Genomic DNA, 17,555 nt, shown 5'->3' on the forward strand with positions numbered 1-17,555 from the left:
CTCCTCCTCCTTCTCTCTTCTCTCTCCACTCAGTCTTTGCCTGTTTTTTTTTCTCTTCTCCTTCCTCTGACTGTCTCTCTCTCTCTTTCTGTCTCTGTATCTCTGTACTGTTGGTGGAAGGCAGCGGAAACCACATGGTCGAGCTGTTGGTATGAGCAGAGATGAGAGGCAGAGAGACACCGACTGTTACGCCAATAACCGCCAATAACTGCCAATAACTGGCCACGCACGGGACCTCTGAGGCGCCTTTGTGCCGGCTCTCGCTCCCAGAACACAAAACCTAAGAGTGCGAGTCCACTGCCGAGCACCGAATTCTCGCCGGAGGCCTCCAGCGAAAAACATTTTCCACGACAGACGACCTGAGCTCCGTTCAGACCCGCAGAAATCTCATTTAATGAAACAAAAAACAAAAACGCTGCTCAATATCTCCTAAAAGTACAAGTGTCTGAAAGCTCGAGGGGGAAGTATACGGAGGCAGATGAGGGCCAAACGTATAAATAAAGCGGCTAAAATTTGAAAGTTCAAGTTGCGTTAAAGGACAATTTAACAAATCCAATTTTTTGAAAAGCTTTAAAAAGACATTTCAGTTTAGAAAAATACACTGTTTCATTTGTGGTCTGTTGATTATGGATCCCAGTTATCGGTCGCAATAATGGATTCATTTATTATTATTCATTGATTTACTGTTACAGGGAAAGTGCAAATCAATAAACATTGATATCAGCCTGCTAAGAGTTAGCTGAAATGCTAACTTTTCATCTATAGTTCCTAGACAGTTGTTACCCCCCAAAAAAATTAAGATTACATTTTTTTTAAACGCAATGAAAAAGTTTATAAGCCCTTAATGTAAATCATTTGAATAAAAAAGAATGTTACTATTAGTCAATATATCATTTTGCTACATTGTTAGCTACAAGATGGTGTGAAAAGGTGCAGAATAAAGAAACAATAAAGAAAGACAGTGGGAATATTAATTGAGATACGTGCTCAATTAGACCTCTGACACTGAGCTCTTGTTTATGACTTTGCTTGTTTGTGTGTGTGTGTGTGTGTGTGTGGGCGTTTCAGAGCTGAAATCGAAGTGGTCCAAAACGATGTGAGTGAACTCGAGACGCGGCTAGACAAGGTGAGACGCATGCACAGAACACACCCACACACACTTTGACCAAAAAAAAAACATATAACTCTGAGTCACTGCTCTACTTTAGAAAAAATGTTTCCCTCTCAATGCACACACACACACACACACACACACACACACAGACAACCACATACATACAACCACAGACAGGTATCGGTTGCTGTTGGACACATGCTCCTCATGTACAGAGACAAGTGAAGTGAGAGGTGGGCGGCGGTGATTGAGGTAATTCTCACCTGACAGCGAAGCAGGAAGTAGCTGCAGGTGCTGCTTCCCCATCGTATTGTCCCAACAGAGAGAACTATTACTAGCTTTGTTCTGCTTGGGTGCGATAACGTATATTCCCATGTTGTGTTTGTGTTCACACATGTTGGAGTTTCCGATCTGTTCGTCTGATAGAGGGGTCACATGCTAGGTTTCTGTTCCCTCATCCTACTGAATAAGCATTCATCAAAGTGTCGCGCACCTCGCGCTGGTTCGTGACTCTGCAGCTCTGCCTCTTGTGCAGCTTGGCAGAAAAAAAAACAAAACAATATGGAAATATACCTAAAATCCCAGAGTAACTTTCCCTGCCAGACATTGTGTGTGGCAACAAGGATTTAAAAGAATCTGGACTAACTGGGTTGAAGCACCTCAGGGCTACTTTTATCTGTGTTGTACAATGCCCTTGAGCAGAGCGCTGACGTCGAACCAGCTCCAGCGCCGCTGCTCTCGTCGTTGAACTCTGACCTCGCCGCCTAAGAAAGAAAGAAGAGTCTGCTTGCTTACCTGCTCGCACATGCGCTCAACGCTTAGTCGTGATGTTAGAAAGCGATCCTGTTTTTTCTGTTCTGTCGGTTCTGATACTGTACAGCCTTGGCGTCAAGTTGTAACACGTCTGATCTGCAGACGGATAAAAAAAACAGACTTTTGGATGAGCGTTGGTGGACAGAAAGGTTGCATACTTTGCTGCTGAGAACATAAAAATCATTAGTTACAATGTTGTTAAAACTTTCAAAGTGTTACTTAAAGGTTTCATCAGCGAAAAGCACTTCCAGTATCGAAAGAAAGAGTTGTATTATTGCATTATATATCTAAGTGTCATCACATTTACATACTGTTGGGTGGCTAACCTATAGCAATGCATCACGTTTTATAAACTGACCATATGTTTTGTGTATAATTTGCAAAATAACACGATAAATAGGATGTGAATACACAGATAAAGTGCCATTAACCCAATTCTTTACTTTGAGTTAATGTATATAGGTACACCATTGCTACAGTACCAAAAAACAAAAGGACATTCGCGATATTTCAAAACCAAGATAACACATCATGTTGCCTACGATGCCTTCAGTGTCCCACATTTGTGTCTGCTGCCTGCTTGAAGGAGATTAACTAAAGAGATCATTAGAGACAGTCATTATTATCGATCCATTTTTGTCAGGTATTTGTGTATCAGTGTATAAGTCGAATAAGCTAAAATAAACTGCAGTATATTAAAGGCTAATTTACTTAAGCCTGCTGGTCAGGCCTCTGCTCTGATCTACCAAATGCAGCCTAGTTATAAAAGGGATAAAGGTGTAGCAGCCTAGGTTGTCCAATGCTAACAAAGCTAGCCTGATACGAGGGAGCATGTGTAACTTTCGTTGAAGAGCAACCACTGTTGGCTACAAGTGGCTATCATAAGATAATATTACTAAATGCTAAGATGATGCGTGACCAGTAGCACAAGTAGAGATAATGTAAGGAAAGTTCCTCAGAAACGTCTCTGACACTTGAATATCTAGCTGGTTATCTAGCATATTTAAGATCATTTCTATGGTATTACAGCCCACATCTTACTGTTTTGGTTCTCTCTTACTACTCTCTTCTCCGTCATTTCCGGGCAAAACGCTCTGAAATCCGACTGTGCGCTACCGCCGGCTAGCTAGCTTTGTTAACAACTAGCTGGTGATCATAGCAGAGCATTTAGCAGTTAACAAGCGACATGGTGGAGACCAAAAACTGAGCTACAAGAGTGAATACTGGGTTAGTCAGGTAGCCAGAAACATGACTCCAGTGAAATGCCACTGTCGTCTACTGGATGTGTAAATAGGGAGGCTAACTGTTAGCAGTGTTAGCAATAACAACTTGCAGCTTCTTCCATTTCACTTCCATCGGCAATGAAGCTTTCGTCTCTTGGGAATGTATTTTCTAATGTATGTGGAATTTTTTTTAACTTAGTGTTACTGTTCAGTGTGTATTTTTTTAATGTACATTAACACTTATCTGTAAATGGGCAGTCTTGCTTCATAAATGTGTTTCTTTGAACTCAGAAAAACAACCTAAAACTCTGACTGTGTTCTTGTGCAATAAAACGTTACTGATATACAACATCCAGCCAGTAAAACCCGGCAATGTTCAGGCTATATTGCAGTTTTATGAACTCCAGACAGTACTTAACAGAAGCTGGAGGATATATTCAGCATGTGCAGTGATTACGCTCGATTAGAGCGGCCCCTAACTCAGGCTGTTTTACTGCTTAATGTCCTGGCTCCTGGAATAACTCCTCGTTACGTTTAAATATTCATCCCGATTAGTCACCTCTGTTGTTTTGAGTGTTCGGGAAAGGAATTTAACTGCTCCGTTGCTTGTTTGTGTCATCCAGCTAGTAAAACAATGCCATGCCATGGTGGAGGCAGGCAGGGTCTACTGCCAGACCAGCAAGAGCTTTGTCAACGGCCTGCGGGAGCTCGGACACCAGTGCTCCGGGGACAACATGATGGAGGTGAGCGGTAGCACAAGTCATGGGGGAGTCATTTTTATTTTCCCACTCGGATTACCCAAAGAAAGTGCTTTGCTAAATGTCATTAAACTGCTAATTTTAATATTTTGGGCATATTTGCCCAACTTTCCTTACAGAATATTGGTTTAAATGAGACTAAATAGGCTGACTTGAACCTTGGATTACAATCTGCACTCTAACTACCAAATAAAAACAGTTGTAATAGATAAAAATGCTAGTGAAATACAGAGTCTGATCTCGGATGTCTGTCTTGCAGGATTGTTTGGACAAATTTTCCAAAAAGCTGTCCATCATCCTGGAGGCTCAGGGGGTGAGTCTGTCCGTCTGGGCCTGTCTCGGCTCTTATCAGTGTGCAGAATGTGGCGGTGTGGTCGGACAAGGCTGCAGAAGCGCACCGTGGAACGAGCTACATTTCACATTTAGCGGTCGCCTGTGCTCTCTGTGATAGATCTGTCTCTGCCTCTCTCCCCTTTCAGGAAGTGATTGAGGCCACACAGAAGTCAGTGAAGCTGAAGCTGCAGAACTTTGTCAAAGAGTGAGTGAGCCGCTCTGTTCGCTCCATTTGATTTCGTCTCTCACTCGGCCACCTTCCTCAGACTGAGTCATTCTGTTGCGCCTCTGCCAAGCGCTAGCACGCCACATGGAGAAAATATTACAGGCTTCTGATCCTTCATTTTGGTCCGCGTTCGACTTTGTCCTTCAGTCTGCTCTCATTAATGGCAATGATACGGCGGATTACATGAGAGCGAGGATGTCTTGCAGCCTGTGACAACGGTGATAAGCCGGGTTTTTAGCCAGTGACACATTTTGAATGTGGTTTAACCCCCTGAGCTTGCAGGTCTCTTGTCAAAGAAACAAACAGGAAGGCATGAAAGCTGCTTTATTAAAGGAGCAACATGTTAGACTTATAGTTGAAAACATAAAAAAAAATAACCAGAATGCAAATAAATAGTTCAGTTTTGACATTGTGACGCCTGTGTATTGTAGCGATATCTACTGAGATTAGCATGCTAGCCAGCTAGCTCCAGCTGCTCCCTGTGCAAAGCCTGTGTGTTAGCAGTTTGAACGATAACACAACCATGGCCCCTGAGCTCCCAGTCCAAATGACTATGGAAATAGCTAGCCAAGCTAACTAGCTAAGGGCAGCTATCATTAGCAGCAGTTAGCGTTTAATGTGGTGAAATGTTTGTTTGGAGTACAAATTTGACAGATGGCCAATCTTTTCTGCACATATAGCACCTTTTGCCACCGCCAGATAGGAAAAAATGTCTCATACATAGACTTTTTACAAGTGAATTATATCAATCTCCAAGTAAACAACCTAGAAACCTGATCAGCCTGTTATTTCCTGTTAAATTAGCTTGTAAACTCACTTTACAATCTATAACTTCCAAAGACGATCGCTAATGTGTCTGTAGTGTCTTCAACAGCCAAATCTCACTTTGATTTATTTGTCAGATAAAGGTAAAACACTCACGGAGGCTGGATGATCGTAACTTATTTTCCTTGTCCCCTTCCCTTCCTCTCTTCCAGGGATGTGCGTCGGTTCAAAGACGTGCGCAAGGAGTTCGAGCGCAGCAGCGAATGTCTGGAGAGGGCACAGGAGAGGAACGCCCAGGCCCCGCGGGGGAAGGTACACGAGGTGGAGGAGGCGAGCAACGCTCTGCTCAACGCGCGCAGGGCCTTTCGGGCTGAGGCCCTGGATTACGTCCTGGAGGTGAGAATGAATGCAGGGTGGAGTAAAAATCACACTAAGTCACAAATGTCACACATTTGCATAACTCATGCCTGGAAGCTAGTTTGGCATGTAAGGATTGATTTAGCACAGCTGCCTTGTTGTTGTTGTTGGTGGTGGTGGTGCTGGCTTGGGCGTGTGTGAGCTGACCAATCAGTGCAGACTGGATGTTCAGGAGGGGGGCGGGGCGGCCTTAAAGAGACAGGAGCGAAAACGGAGCATTTCAGACGGAGGGGGAATACAGAGCTGCTGCACTGGAGAGTATGAGAAAACAGCTGTGTTTTTTGAGCACTGAAGCATGTAGACCTATTCTAGGAGTAACACCCCCTCCCAAAAAAAAAGAGTATGAACCTGAAAGTTACCATAATACGTCTTCTTTAATGACACAAAGACTGTCACACTTTGCACCAGGAAGTGCACTCTATTTTGCATTGATCTTAATCTTGCACCTTTACGAACAGGATGGAAGTAGCGTATCTATTTTTGGCTTGATCTGCTGCTGTTTAAATTTTTCATGCGAAATATCTGCTGCGACGATATTAATAATAATGCTTTGGAGTATTAATTCCTTTACCTTAACTTCAAATAAATAAAAACAGGCATATACAGGAACAACCTCAGCAGAGGCACCAGCCTGGACGAAATACACAACAGCACGTCTGATTATAGTTGTGCTTCTACTGTTTTGAATGATAACAGGTTTGCCTCGAGGCTCCTCTCCAGACTTGTGGTTGTGGCTCTCAGACGTTTAACTGGTCTGTGAGTTTTGTGTTTCTTTTTTTCGGTTGTGGAAACATGAAGTGTCTTTTAATCCCTGCTTCCTTTTGTTTCAGATTAATGTGATTGAAGCCAAGAAGAAGACCGACATTTTGATGGCGGTGAGTTCACGTTGACCTATTTAAAGTTCACTTTTACGCTTTTGTAAACATGTGGTCTTTGATAGTGTGTGTTGTACTTTATAGCTGGATGTCCTTTGTGATATAAGAGCAGATGTAAGAGTTCCTCTCAATGATTTCTTGCTGTCATGTCAGGTGTTGTCGCTGATGGAGGCCCAGGCTCAGTTCTTCCAACATGGCAACCAGTCTATGTCAGAACTGGACGAGTACAGACGAAAACTGAGTGAAGAGGTAACTTCCTGTTCGAGCTGAATTGATCTAATTTCCTCTGCTGCAACTGCATTTGCACCAGTCTTGGGAGGTTCACAACACTGCGTTTGGTAACACAGCTGACTTTTATACAAATACTAACTACATAAATAACAGCTGGGCAGAAAAAGATACACAAAACCTACAACCAGACTTATTTGCTCTCAGTAAACCGAAACCACCATTAGCATGCTAACTGTGTGGCTATAGCTAGGAGGTGACTAGCCTAGCTTAGCACAAAGACTGGAAGCAGGGTTGAACAGCTTGCCCAGCTCTAGTTTAAATTTTATAAATATATGTATAACTAGTAATTAAACATTTAGAAGTGCTAGTAAACTTTTCTTTTTTTTTTTCCTTCGGAAATCACACGCTACATATTTCCCCCTGCTTACAGTCTTTATGCTAAGCTAGGCTAATTGAACCCCCAGCTCTAACTCCACACTTAATGCACAAGCCAAAAAAATAAAATAAAAAAAAGCTTATGAAGAACTTGGCAAGACGTCAACTAATTACGTTTCCCAACTCATATTTTCACCACATCTGTATTCAGTTGAATCCTGTTGCACAAGAGGACTTCCCATGTGGCAGTGAGCTGTTACACGACCTGAAAATCCTCTGTTGAAAGAGGATTAACTGTCATGAAAGACAGATATATAGATTTGAGCTGTGAGAAATGAGAGGAACGTATTTAAAAGGAAAGCAAAGACCCCTTAGTAGCCGCTCTGGTGCCACTGTTTAGCCGGGTTATGACTACCGGGGTGCCATGTTTTGTTGAGCACGTCTCTGTATCGTTTGACTTTGTTGCTCAACATCATACAAGGATGCAGAAGTGGAATGATGGGGCAGAAAATGAGAGAAAAGCAAAGTTTTGTAACACATAAACTATTTTTTTCAGTTTTTTTTCCCTCTAACCTTTCCCTTTTTTATTGTTAAATGTCAGAAAGTTTGTCTCCTTTAACCTGACAGAGTTTTTTACTTCTCACAAGCAGAAATCTTGAGAAGCACATCTCTAGGTAATTTATTGCGACAGCAGTTAAAGAGAAGATGACCACAATGCGGGCTTAAAAAAACTTCAAGACTTATTTTATGAGACGGAAAATGGATTTAGAACAGTCTCCTCTGGCATCTTCAGTGATAAAACCATAAATGCAGTCTGGGCAAACTGCATCACATTAGTTCTTGGCATCTATCTTGGGGGGGGGCGGGGCCGAGGAGTCATAAGATGACATCACGCCCCATCGCTCATCGTGACAGGAAAAAGTGAGCAACAACAGGAAATATTTCACATGTCTGTGTCTGTGTGTCTGTGTGTGTGTGTGTGTGTGTGTGTGTGTGTGTGTGTGTGTGTGTGTGTGTGTGTTAGTTACTGCTCTTTGACTGTCCAAATTAGAGAAAAACATTTCGCTCCCTCAACCTTGAACATCAGCAGTATTACTGCCGAGTGTTTTTGCTTAATGTAAATAAGTTAGAACAGGAAATGAGTTTGTCAGCGTTTCAGCGGCCGAATCAAACCCCAACGAGGCTCTTCCTGTTTCAACAGGAAATGATAGGAAGGAGAATGAGCAGATGAGAAAGAGAAAGAGAGAGACACACACACACACTGAGGAATAATATGCCAAACAGAGAAACCAGCAGTGGTGCTCCTCTGTTTGGCACAGGACGTAGGAAGAGGTTCGAGTCTTCCTAATTCCTGTTTCCTGAAGAGCGAGCTCTGCGGGAGTGATAACCTATCCTGAACTTGACAGGGGCAAACATGTTAGAGAGGACGGAGGACAGGAAAGAGGGGAAAGTTGTCCTACAGTACAGTGAAGAGACAGAAAAGACAAGACAACAACTGAAGAGGCAGGAATAACAAATGAGAGAATTATATGTGTATAAACCAGACTCCATTCATATTTTTTTTACACATTTTTAGAGGACTCATCTTTAAAGGAGTGAAATCTTCCATAAATTGTCTTTCAGTCAAATTCTTGGCTAACTTATTAACTTCACCCCTTTTCCACATTACATTTCGTCTCACTGGGTGCAATTAAATTAATTTTTTTTGTTAAAGAGGCTGTGGAAACTTTATACGTATAGCTAAGGACTGGTTGGCTTAAAATGCAGAATTGCCCTAACATGGGCTGGGTTTTAGCTTCACTATCGCTATTTAGCCTGCTGATGTGTCGTTGAGCAAGGCACTTAATCATTTCCTGTTTCACTTAGCATACAAATCAGTTAATGTGTCCAAAGACCCTAATATACTGTGCACAAGAGCCCTTTAAAACCGTCGACGCTGGCTTCCGGAAGAAAGCCTCGGCGAGCGCAAAGTATTTATGAGGGTTCTCATAAAAAAGAGGGAATGATGTATATTTAAAAATCAATATTTGCGTCTGGAGAATGACCTCCGTCGTCTGTTTCTGTTCAACAGCACACTCAGTTTGTTCTGAATGCTGCCCGGGAGAAGAGGGACATGGAGCAGAGACACGCCGCAGTCAAGAAAAAGGTCTGCTTTTTTTTTTTTTACAAAGATAAACACTTAAACACACACTTTTACTCAGTTTAAACCACAATGTGAAAACAAACAAACAACAACAGGAAAAGGCCTTTTAACTGGATGATGAGCACTGCAACGTCAACCGCACTGACACTCAGCGACTTCTGAAATGTTTCTAGGATGTGTCCTACGATGACTCCATCATGGATTTCAATGCCGATGCAGCCAACGGGATCGCCATGGAGGGGTACCTCTACAAGAGGGCCAGCAACGCCTTCAAGACCTGGAGCAGGTACAAGTTTACCCACGGCATTTCTCGCACAGAACAGCTGCATTGTGTTTTTTCGTCCACTGTTGTTGGTGAATAGTTTCGACCGTGTGCGCTGTGACGTTCCTCTCTTGTCTGGCTTTTCTTTCTTCGCTGCTCGTCGCGGCTTGATCGTTGATTTTGTGACCTTTTCACGTTCTCCCTCCACCGCAGGCGTTGGTTTTCGATTCAGAAGAATCAGCTGGTGTATCAGAAGAAATTCAAGGTATATTTTTAAGTGAATGTAGCCAGCCTCGAATAGATCTGATTGGCCTAGCACAGAGCAAAGATCTGCGTGCAGATACTAAAATGGGAGTGTTGACCTCTTCCTGTCTGCGCCTCTCTCAGGACCAGCCCACTGTTGTGGTGGACGACCTGCGTCTTTGCACAGTGAAGCCCAGCACTGAAAATGAGAGACGGTTCTGCTTTGAAGTGGTCTCCCCGTCAAAGTGAGTGTGTGTGTGTGTGTGTGTGTGTGTCGGGGGGGGGGGACATGTGCAGACGTGTGTTGAAGCGATGGCGGTGGATTTTCATCAGCGTTAAGTGTGCGGATTAGAACGTCCTGCGAAAGAGGGTAGCGCGCACGCATGTGTGTGTGGGGTTGTGTTAATTTTTTCCATGTTAATCCCATGTCCTGAGAAATGAGCTGATCACTGTGTGTGTCTGTGTGTGTCTGTGTGTGTGTGTGTGTGTGTGTGTGTAGGTGTTGTTTGCTGCAGGCAGACTCAGATAGGCAGCAGCAGGCGTGGATCAGCGCCGTCCAAAACAGCATCGCCTCAGCCTTCCAGGAGCGCAGAGAGGACCCGCACAGCCCAGTGAGAATACACACACACACACACACACACACACACACACTCAGAGAATACACACACACACATATGTTATCTTTTACATCTGCATTTTTCTGTGGGAGTTTAATCCGATGAGGTACAGAAGAGGAAGCGGTGGGCCTTTGTGCATCTCCTCATTCCTGTGCGTGTGTTTACGTGTGTGTGTGTGTGTGTGTGGTTATCAGAGACAGCGCTGCAGCTCGATGTCGGCGAGCACTTTGGGAGGCGGCGGGGGAGGAGGCGGGGGAGCGGATCAGGAGAGCGAGGGCTACAAGGCCCTGGAGGAGGTTCAGGCGATCCCCGGGAACAAGCAGTGCTGCGACTGCGGGGAGCCCGGTCCCGAATGGGCCTCCATCAACCTGGGCATCACGCTTTGTATCATCTGCTCTGGCATACACAGGTACACACTCTGACACACACACACACACACACACACACACACTTGGCTTCAAACTTTAGCTCTAATGGTTTCCTCCTCCCAACAGGAGCCTGGGAGTCCATTTCTCCAAAGTGCGCTCCCTCACGCTGGACTCGTGGGAGCCAGAGCTCGTTAAGGTAATTTAACCTTTTAACCACGACGGCTCCGCCGCCTCATTACTGCCTCCTCCTCCGTTACCAAAAAAAAAAAAAAACATCCACAGAGTATGAGGATTATGTAATGCATTATGCAATAGTTTACTTTAAATAAACTCTCCAACGAGCTCCGAGGCACACTCACATTCCTTCTTTATCGCTCCTGTAGTTGATGTGCGAATTGGGGAACACAGTCATCAACAGGATCTACGAGGCCCGGATCGATGAGATCACCATCAAGAAGCCCCACGCCTCCAGCCCCAGGTACAAAACAATCCACACTAACCAAAGGCCGTGTGTAAAGACACCGCTGATGTGCCTTAAATTGACAACGCGATTCAGAGTAAACCACAACCATTTGTCTCATTTTTTTTTTTTTTAGCAGAAACTTGCGTAAGAACGATTTTCCAAGGTGAAAGAATGTCTTAATTGAAAAGAAGCGTTCCAATGCATTGTGGGAACTGTAGGATCCAGCGTCTCCGCACGTGAACCGCAAGTTGAAAGTTGGGGTATCTCTCCTTAAGCTGCTCTGATTTTGACCATTCTCATTTTAATATTTCTCACTGCGGAAGTTCAACACTACTCGATTACTCAGAGAATAACCCCCTTTAGGTCAGGAGTTATCGGGGAAATTCAAGAAGGGCCCTGTCTCTGAAGAGGCTTTTTTTTCCCCCCACCAAACCATACAAATTTTCCAGCCTCGTCTGTCAAGCCGTCACGGAAAACACACTCTTCACCTCCCCCTGCTGTCATTCTGACGTCATTACATGCACTTCCTCCTGCGTGTGTTGGTTTTATTTTATTTATTTTTTTTAAACACTGATCGAAGACAAACTTGCGCCCCGGCTCGTCACGAATCTGAAAAGAGTCCGACAAAGATCGGCGGATCAGTGGCCTCTGCAAACGCCCAGGTGGTTTGCAGATGATCGTGTCAGCGGCCCGTGACGCTGTAACACTTACTTCTTTGCTTCCTCTTTTTCTCCTCTGTGGTGTTGCAGCAGACAGGAAGCGCCACAGGTACATGACACAGATGGTTAACGCTGTGACTTGAAGCCTCCTCCGGAAACTCGCTGCGGGGCTGCATGCTTTCTGCAGCATGAGCTTTCAGTCTCGTCTCGTCTGGCCTTACTTTATTTGGTTGTTTTCCAGTCCCGCCCCCCCCCCCCCCCATTGGTGTAGTTGCTCCTCTCGTACAAAGGAGGCACTTTGGGTCCTAAATGCATGTCTTTTTAACTGAATTTATTACTTCATTAAAAGCCAGCGAGGGCCTTGGGGATATGCATTACGCATTCTTGTCTCACAGCTGCGCAAGCAAGTTGTGGAGTCAAACTGAGAACGAGTAAAGCCAGATACAGACGGCCAAATGCGGCCCTGCATGTCGGCTTCTTTGCTTTAGAAACTGTCTCGTTTATGAGAGAAGATTGCTGCAGAGATATAAGCTATGTTCATCTCTTCTCACTCTTTTGTGGTCATTTCTGTCCCTCAGAGGAGACAAGGAGTCGTGGATCCGATCAAAGTACGTTGAAAAGAAGTTTATCCAAAAGCTGCCCGAGACGGGCAGGAACCCCCCGCTGAGGCGATCCAGCGCCAGGAGGAACCGAGCGACCACGCAGGACCGGACTGTCCAGCGGCCGCCGATCAAACCCAAACCAAACCGAGCCACTCTGCCTCGGAGCACAGGTACAACACCTAGAGCCAGGTATCAAGACAGACTGACAGATAGAGAAAACTGTGGGCTGTTAAAGGTCTTATAACTCTGTCGGCCACCTGCTTTCTGTCAAGATCGCCGCTCGCCTATTTCTGCTGATGTCAACAGAACAGAAACGCTCGCTCAATCCTTAATCTTGGCGATCCAGCAGAAGTTGATAATCCTGGAGGCCTGGCCTGCTCTATTTTATGTGTGCTGTTGCAGTCTGCAGGATAAACCAGTAATCGTGACTCTCTCTCTCTCTCCCTCTCCCTCAGGGCTGAGCCCCAGTGACCTTGTCCAAAAGAACAATTCAGGCTTTCACAAAGGTGAGACAAAACACACTGATGCACTCGTCTGACCTGACAAAGACGGCATGCTCGAACAATGTGTTCGGCACAGACTGTGGACACACACACCTTAAATCTGTTAAGGCGCTCCAGTTAACTTCTTTGTCAGGTTCACATTTGTATTTTAGGTTTCGGCTAGAAAATGTTCACGTTCTTTAATGTTCAGAAAACACATTGTTTTGCCCATCGCTGCAGCACCTCTATTCGCCCTCAGTCCGAACACTCTGTTTTAGTGCCCGTCTCTTTAAGGCCATCCTCCAGAAAAAAAAACAAAAAACTATCTGCTCTTATTGGTCAGTTCTTACATGCCTGAGCAGGCACCACCCACCAGCATTTTCCATGGATTGAGTGATTTCATACTTTTACAGTAAATGTAAAAAATTTCATTTAAAAAGCACCTTGAGCTGCTAATTTGAGCCTCGACTGGAAAAAAAACCAAACGGTGGTATGTGATTGACAGTTAAGTTGAGGTTAACCCTCTGGTCCCCACAGACATGGACGAGGACGAGGAGGACCTGAGCGGACTTCACCCCGGGGCGCTGCTGTATCGCTCGGCGGCCCTGCAGAACTTCCCCGTCATGGCCGACGCTTTGGCCCACGGGGCCGACGTGAACTGGGTGAACGTGGCCGAGGAGTCCAGCACGCCGCTGATACAGGCCGTCTCGGCGGTAAGGACAGCAGTGCATCATATTCACGGTCGCCAGAGGATGAATCATGATGTTCTTCGATGACCTCGCACAGCCATTTTTGTTTTACCTCTTGGCCCAGCACTGTGGTATCAACATCAGGCCAACAATTCAAGATCTACGCAGGCAAAACTAAAGATACAGCAGCAAATAAACCGGAAACATGCTTCTCAGCTTACATTTAACATTTTTAGCCCAGGTGGGCCTTGCAGCCTTCAGGAACCACCAGCGGGTCATTACATATTTAGTCCCGTTGCCTTAAATCTGTCTGGACAAGGTGATAATAAGGAGAGGTTCAGAGGTGATGATGTAGGTTCTGTAACTGTACTACGGAAAAAACGGAAACGACAGCTCACGTTTTCCTGTTTCCTCACCAGAACGCCCTGGCGGCCTGCGAGTTCCTGCTGCAGAACGGCGCCAACGTCAACCAGGTGGACAGCAACGGGAGAGGGCCGCTTCACCACGCCACCATCCTAGGTCACACTGGGTAAGATGCACCGTAACATGTACGCAACAGTTAAACCCCCCGCCGTTTGCCCAAAATCACTTTCCCTTGCTAGGTACAGTGGGAAATCTCAGCAGAAAAAGGAAGCTGATGAATCGAAACAAAACCACAAAAGGAGTCTGTTGAGGAGCTGCGAGCGCACAGTGAAGTCACAAAGCTGACGCTTATTTACAGCTTGAACTTCCTTCATTCTCCAAGCATCTCTGTGTGGTCAAACGTGTCGCCCAGCCGTAGCTTTACAGCAGCGCGTCCGCCAAGTAATCTTTGCTGTTGTTTATTTGGCGATCTAAAAGCAAGGGAAAGTAGATAACAGGTGGCTCATTGTTTCACGGAGTTCCTTCGTACACCTGCGCTGCGTTATCGAAAAAAAGCCGAGGCAGCATCTGACTCTAATCTCATCTTGGCAGAGGTCAGATTGCAGACTTCTACTGTAGAACTTGAATTAAGAGCGCCTGTTTGTCCGTTCAAGAACACAGCTCCACGGCGCCCAAAGAAATAATAAGGGAAAGGAACTTTATTCAGGAACAAAACAAGGAATTTAAAAGTCTCCTTTGTTTACCCCTGTTTTCAAGGCATTTCAAAATGGAGACGGTCCTGTCATCGTGTTTTTCCTATTTATTGTGCTGCAAATCTGATGTTTTGGATAGGCTCGATAAATGGATGCAAAAAAAAAAAAGACATGCAGAGGTGGAAACGCTATGACTAGCCTTAACTCCACCACAGGAACTCTCACCACGGACTAGGAACTTTCGTAGGAATTCAGCGTGTTTCCGCCGCAGGGACCGGGGTCTAAATTAACATTTATTCCCCCCCCACAAAAAAGTCCTTGCTTTTTCGTACATCAGTTGAATAGTTTGGTACATTTTAGCCGGTCTTTAGTTGGCGGTAGACAATCAGGAGCAAACTTTTCATTCTTTGAAAATTAAGCTAAAGGTTTGTGTGGAAACATGGCCACTGAGAAACTGTTACACTCTCAAACTCTCTTTCTGTCTCTGTGATGTCCCCAGGTTGGTTTGTCTCTTCCTGAAGCGAGGAGCAGACTACAACGCCAGAGACAAGAACCAGAAAGACCCCATAACAATCGCCGTGGACAACGCCAATGCCGACATCGTCACCCTGTGAGTCCCGTGGACCGGAAGGAACCTCTTACCTCGCCACGTAAACCAGCCCCTTTGCTAACCGATCTTCTCCCTTTTCAGGCTGCGGATCGCCAAGATGAACAAGGAGATGCGGGAGATGGACGGAGCGTTTGGCCAATCAGGTCACTCAGGGGGGCAGGGATCTGGGGGTTTGTTGAGCGGGAGTGGAGGTGGGCTGGCCCACACCAGGAAGAGCCTCCAGGCTATAAAGAACCATATAAGTGGCTGGGCTCTGGGGGGGCAGAATGATTAGCAGGGTTAAAAGGCAGGCGGTGAGGCTGGAATGAGCTACAAGGAAAAACAACATGTTTTGTTTAGTTGTTAAGCATCAGAAATCACTGGCTTTGCAGTTGTCAGGCGATGTTTATCTGCAGAGAATTATCCAGGCCCTCCCACGCGTCGCTCACGGAAAAACTCAGAAGAAAAGAGACAAACTGCCTTCAGTGAGAAAGCTTAAAACGCAGGGTACGACAGTATGAAGGCTCAGGGACGCTGAGCGGAAACAGAGTTATCGATCAAGTGGAGACCGAGAAATGTTCTGTTCTGTAGAGAGATGTTGTCGCACTTTGAACCACAAACGCACATCATGCTGCACTTTGAAACCCACAAAATCTCCAAATGGCTTGTCGATAAAGAGCGCTGCATGTGGGTGTTCTCCAATGTTTCGCCGAGGTTAAGAAAAATGCATATACAAGATACCTCTATCAGGCCTATTTTTACTGATATTTGTACATATGGGGTATTTTTATATTCAGTGTGTACAGTGTTGTTTGTATGTCGTTGTATAAGCTGAATCCAGTGTTTGGGTTTGTTTCTCAAGGACGACTTCCTCCTCTATTCTGTGAATAGTCTGAACTCTTCGTCATGTACGACCTGTTTGTATTTATCTGTGCTGGAGCTCTGGAGTGTAAGATTAGCCGTGGGGTTTTCGTTTGCCTTTTTGTCGTTTTGGCTCCTTCTCAAGCTGCAAAGTCCATTCTTTTTTCGTGATTGTGCTTTTTGTTTTTTTTCAACGGAGGCTTTTGTTAAAGCCTCACACGTGAAGGAATGGAAACGTGATGCTTTTTTTTGTGTGTGTCTGCTTGAAAAAAAACAAAACAAAAAACTGCTGGTCAGTATTTGACGTGCTGTGCTCTATCACTGTGTGTCTTTGTCACTTGTGCGCCTTTGCCCTTCTGCCCGCTGAGATGTCCGGCTGGTCTCAAGTGCTTGTGCAGTGTGCCACCTACTGCAGTCTAAGAGGTAAAGTGCATGTGCATGTGTGTTTCATTTGTCCGGTTGCATGCTTCTCGCTTTAAGGCTACAATTTTTAAACGCGCTCAGGAAATAGCTGGGCTGTGACGGCTTATTAGAAACTCAACGTGCCCCCCAAAAAAAGATGACGCTTTTGATGATTTGAACGCAGCTGTCTCACATTTAAACCCGGGCGAGATGACATTAGTGCTTTTAAAAAGTTGTGGTTCTCTTGAAAACAACTCATGTCTCCCATCTCTGCTCTGTCTCCAGGTGACGACACCTACCACGACATCTTCAGAGACTTTTCACACATGGCCTCAAACAACCCCGAGAAGCTCAAACGCCGCAGCGCAGACCCCAAAACTTAACCAGCCCTCCACCTCCTCTTCTTCACGTCGCTGTACAGTAACCACGTTTTTGGGAAAAAAAACCAGAAAAAAAACATGCAAGTATGCAGACACATCAGCACACATGTTCCCCTGGCTACCTGCCACATGTTCAGTCATAGCTCAGCTGGTGTTGACTTCAGAGGGGGACGAACGCGCCGAACAGTGGAGCCTTTGTGCGAGCACGTCAGCGCAGAACAATTGTGCCCGAGTGGGAACACTGGAACAGCTTTATCAGAGCAGCAGGAGGTGTCTTTATGTGTAGCAGAGGGTAACGCCATCGCTCTGCCAAGAGTTTCCTAATTAAATCCTGTAAATCTGTTTCTTTTTTTTTCAGCTAAAAGGGCTGTTTTTTTGTTGTTGTTTTTTTTAATGTTCCTCTGCCATTTCTGTTGAAGCGCCACATCAGAAAGACGTGAAAATGTTAGAGAATTCTTGCAAAGTCTTCCATTCTGTTGTAACGTATGCAGATTTTTACATTTGGTATGTTTTTAGATGCTGTTTATGTCTGTTTTTGTTAAAGCCATGTCAGGTACTTGAGATTCATGAACAAATAAACCCCAACGCGAAACTTAATTTCAGTGTGTTG

The 17,555-nt window shown here is 45.0% G+C and overlaps 2 protein-coding genes across 3 annotated transcripts in view; one reads left to right on the forward strand and one right to left on the reverse strand.

The window, feature by feature from the left end:
* agfg2 (ArfGAP with FG repeats 2) overlaps nucleotides 1-5,527 on the reverse strand; it is a 26,098-nt gene extending 20,571 nt beyond the window's left edge. Inside the window, exons 1-2 of one of the 2 annotated variants that reach the window (XM_037111641.1) lie at nucleotides 5,389-5,527; nucleotides 1,910-2,023 (exon numbers count right to left, since the gene is read on the reverse strand). In XM_037111641.1, the coding sequence (XP_036967536.1) occupies nucleotides 1,910-1,921 (12 nt within the window). In that variant the 5' untranslated portion in view covers nucleotides 1,922-2,023; nucleotides 5,389-5,527. Of the gene's footprint in view, nucleotides 1-1,909; nucleotides 2,024-5,388 lie in introns of those variants that run through there. The other variant, XM_037111644.1, reaches the window with a different exon arrangement.
* acap1 (ArfGAP with coiled-coil, ankyrin repeat and PH domains 1) overlaps nucleotides 1-17,542 on the forward strand; it is a 19,880-nt gene extending 2,338 nt beyond the window's left edge. The window contains exons 2-23 of the mRNA XM_037111637.1: nucleotides 1,069-1,126; nucleotides 3,774-3,893; nucleotides 4,168-4,221; nucleotides 4,388-4,446; nucleotides 5,445-5,628; nucleotides 6,480-6,524; nucleotides 6,678-6,773; nucleotides 9,202-9,276; nucleotides 9,447-9,559; nucleotides 9,749-9,800; nucleotides 9,923-10,023; nucleotides 10,278-10,389; nucleotides 10,590-10,804; nucleotides 10,890-10,959; nucleotides 11,147-11,241; nucleotides 12,464-12,657; nucleotides 12,943-12,993; nucleotides 13,507-13,682; nucleotides 14,078-14,187; nucleotides 15,213-15,323; nucleotides 15,405-15,466; nucleotides 16,851-17,542. Of these exons, the coding sequence (XP_036967532.1) occupies nucleotides 1,069-1,126; nucleotides 3,774-3,893; nucleotides 4,168-4,221; nucleotides 4,388-4,446; nucleotides 5,445-5,628; nucleotides 6,480-6,524; nucleotides 6,678-6,773; nucleotides 9,202-9,276; nucleotides 9,447-9,559; nucleotides 9,749-9,800; nucleotides 9,923-10,023; nucleotides 10,278-10,389; nucleotides 10,590-10,804; nucleotides 10,890-10,959; nucleotides 11,147-11,241; nucleotides 12,464-12,657; nucleotides 12,943-12,993; nucleotides 13,507-13,682; nucleotides 14,078-14,187; nucleotides 15,213-15,323; nucleotides 15,405-15,466; nucleotides 16,851-16,948 (2,251 nt within the window). The 3' untranslated portion in view covers nucleotides 16,949-17,542. The remainder of the gene's footprint in view (nucleotides 1-1,068; nucleotides 1,127-3,773; nucleotides 3,894-4,167; nucleotides 4,222-4,387; nucleotides 4,447-5,444; nucleotides 5,629-6,479; nucleotides 6,525-6,677; nucleotides 6,774-9,201; nucleotides 9,277-9,446; nucleotides 9,560-9,748; nucleotides 9,801-9,922; nucleotides 10,024-10,277; nucleotides 10,390-10,589; nucleotides 10,805-10,889; nucleotides 10,960-11,146; nucleotides 11,242-12,463; nucleotides 12,658-12,942; nucleotides 12,994-13,506; nucleotides 13,683-14,077; nucleotides 14,188-15,212; nucleotides 15,324-15,404; nucleotides 15,467-16,850) is intronic.
* Nucleotides 17,543-17,555: the final 13 nt, after the last annotated feature.

This window comes from Acanthopagrus latus, chromosome 10 (genome assembly GCF_904848185.1).
Source record: "Acanthopagrus latus isolate v.2019 chromosome 10, fAcaLat1.1, whole genome shotgun sequence".
Lineage (NCBI taxonomy): Eukaryota > Metazoa > Chordata > Actinopteri > Spariformes > Sparidae > Acanthopagrus > Acanthopagrus latus.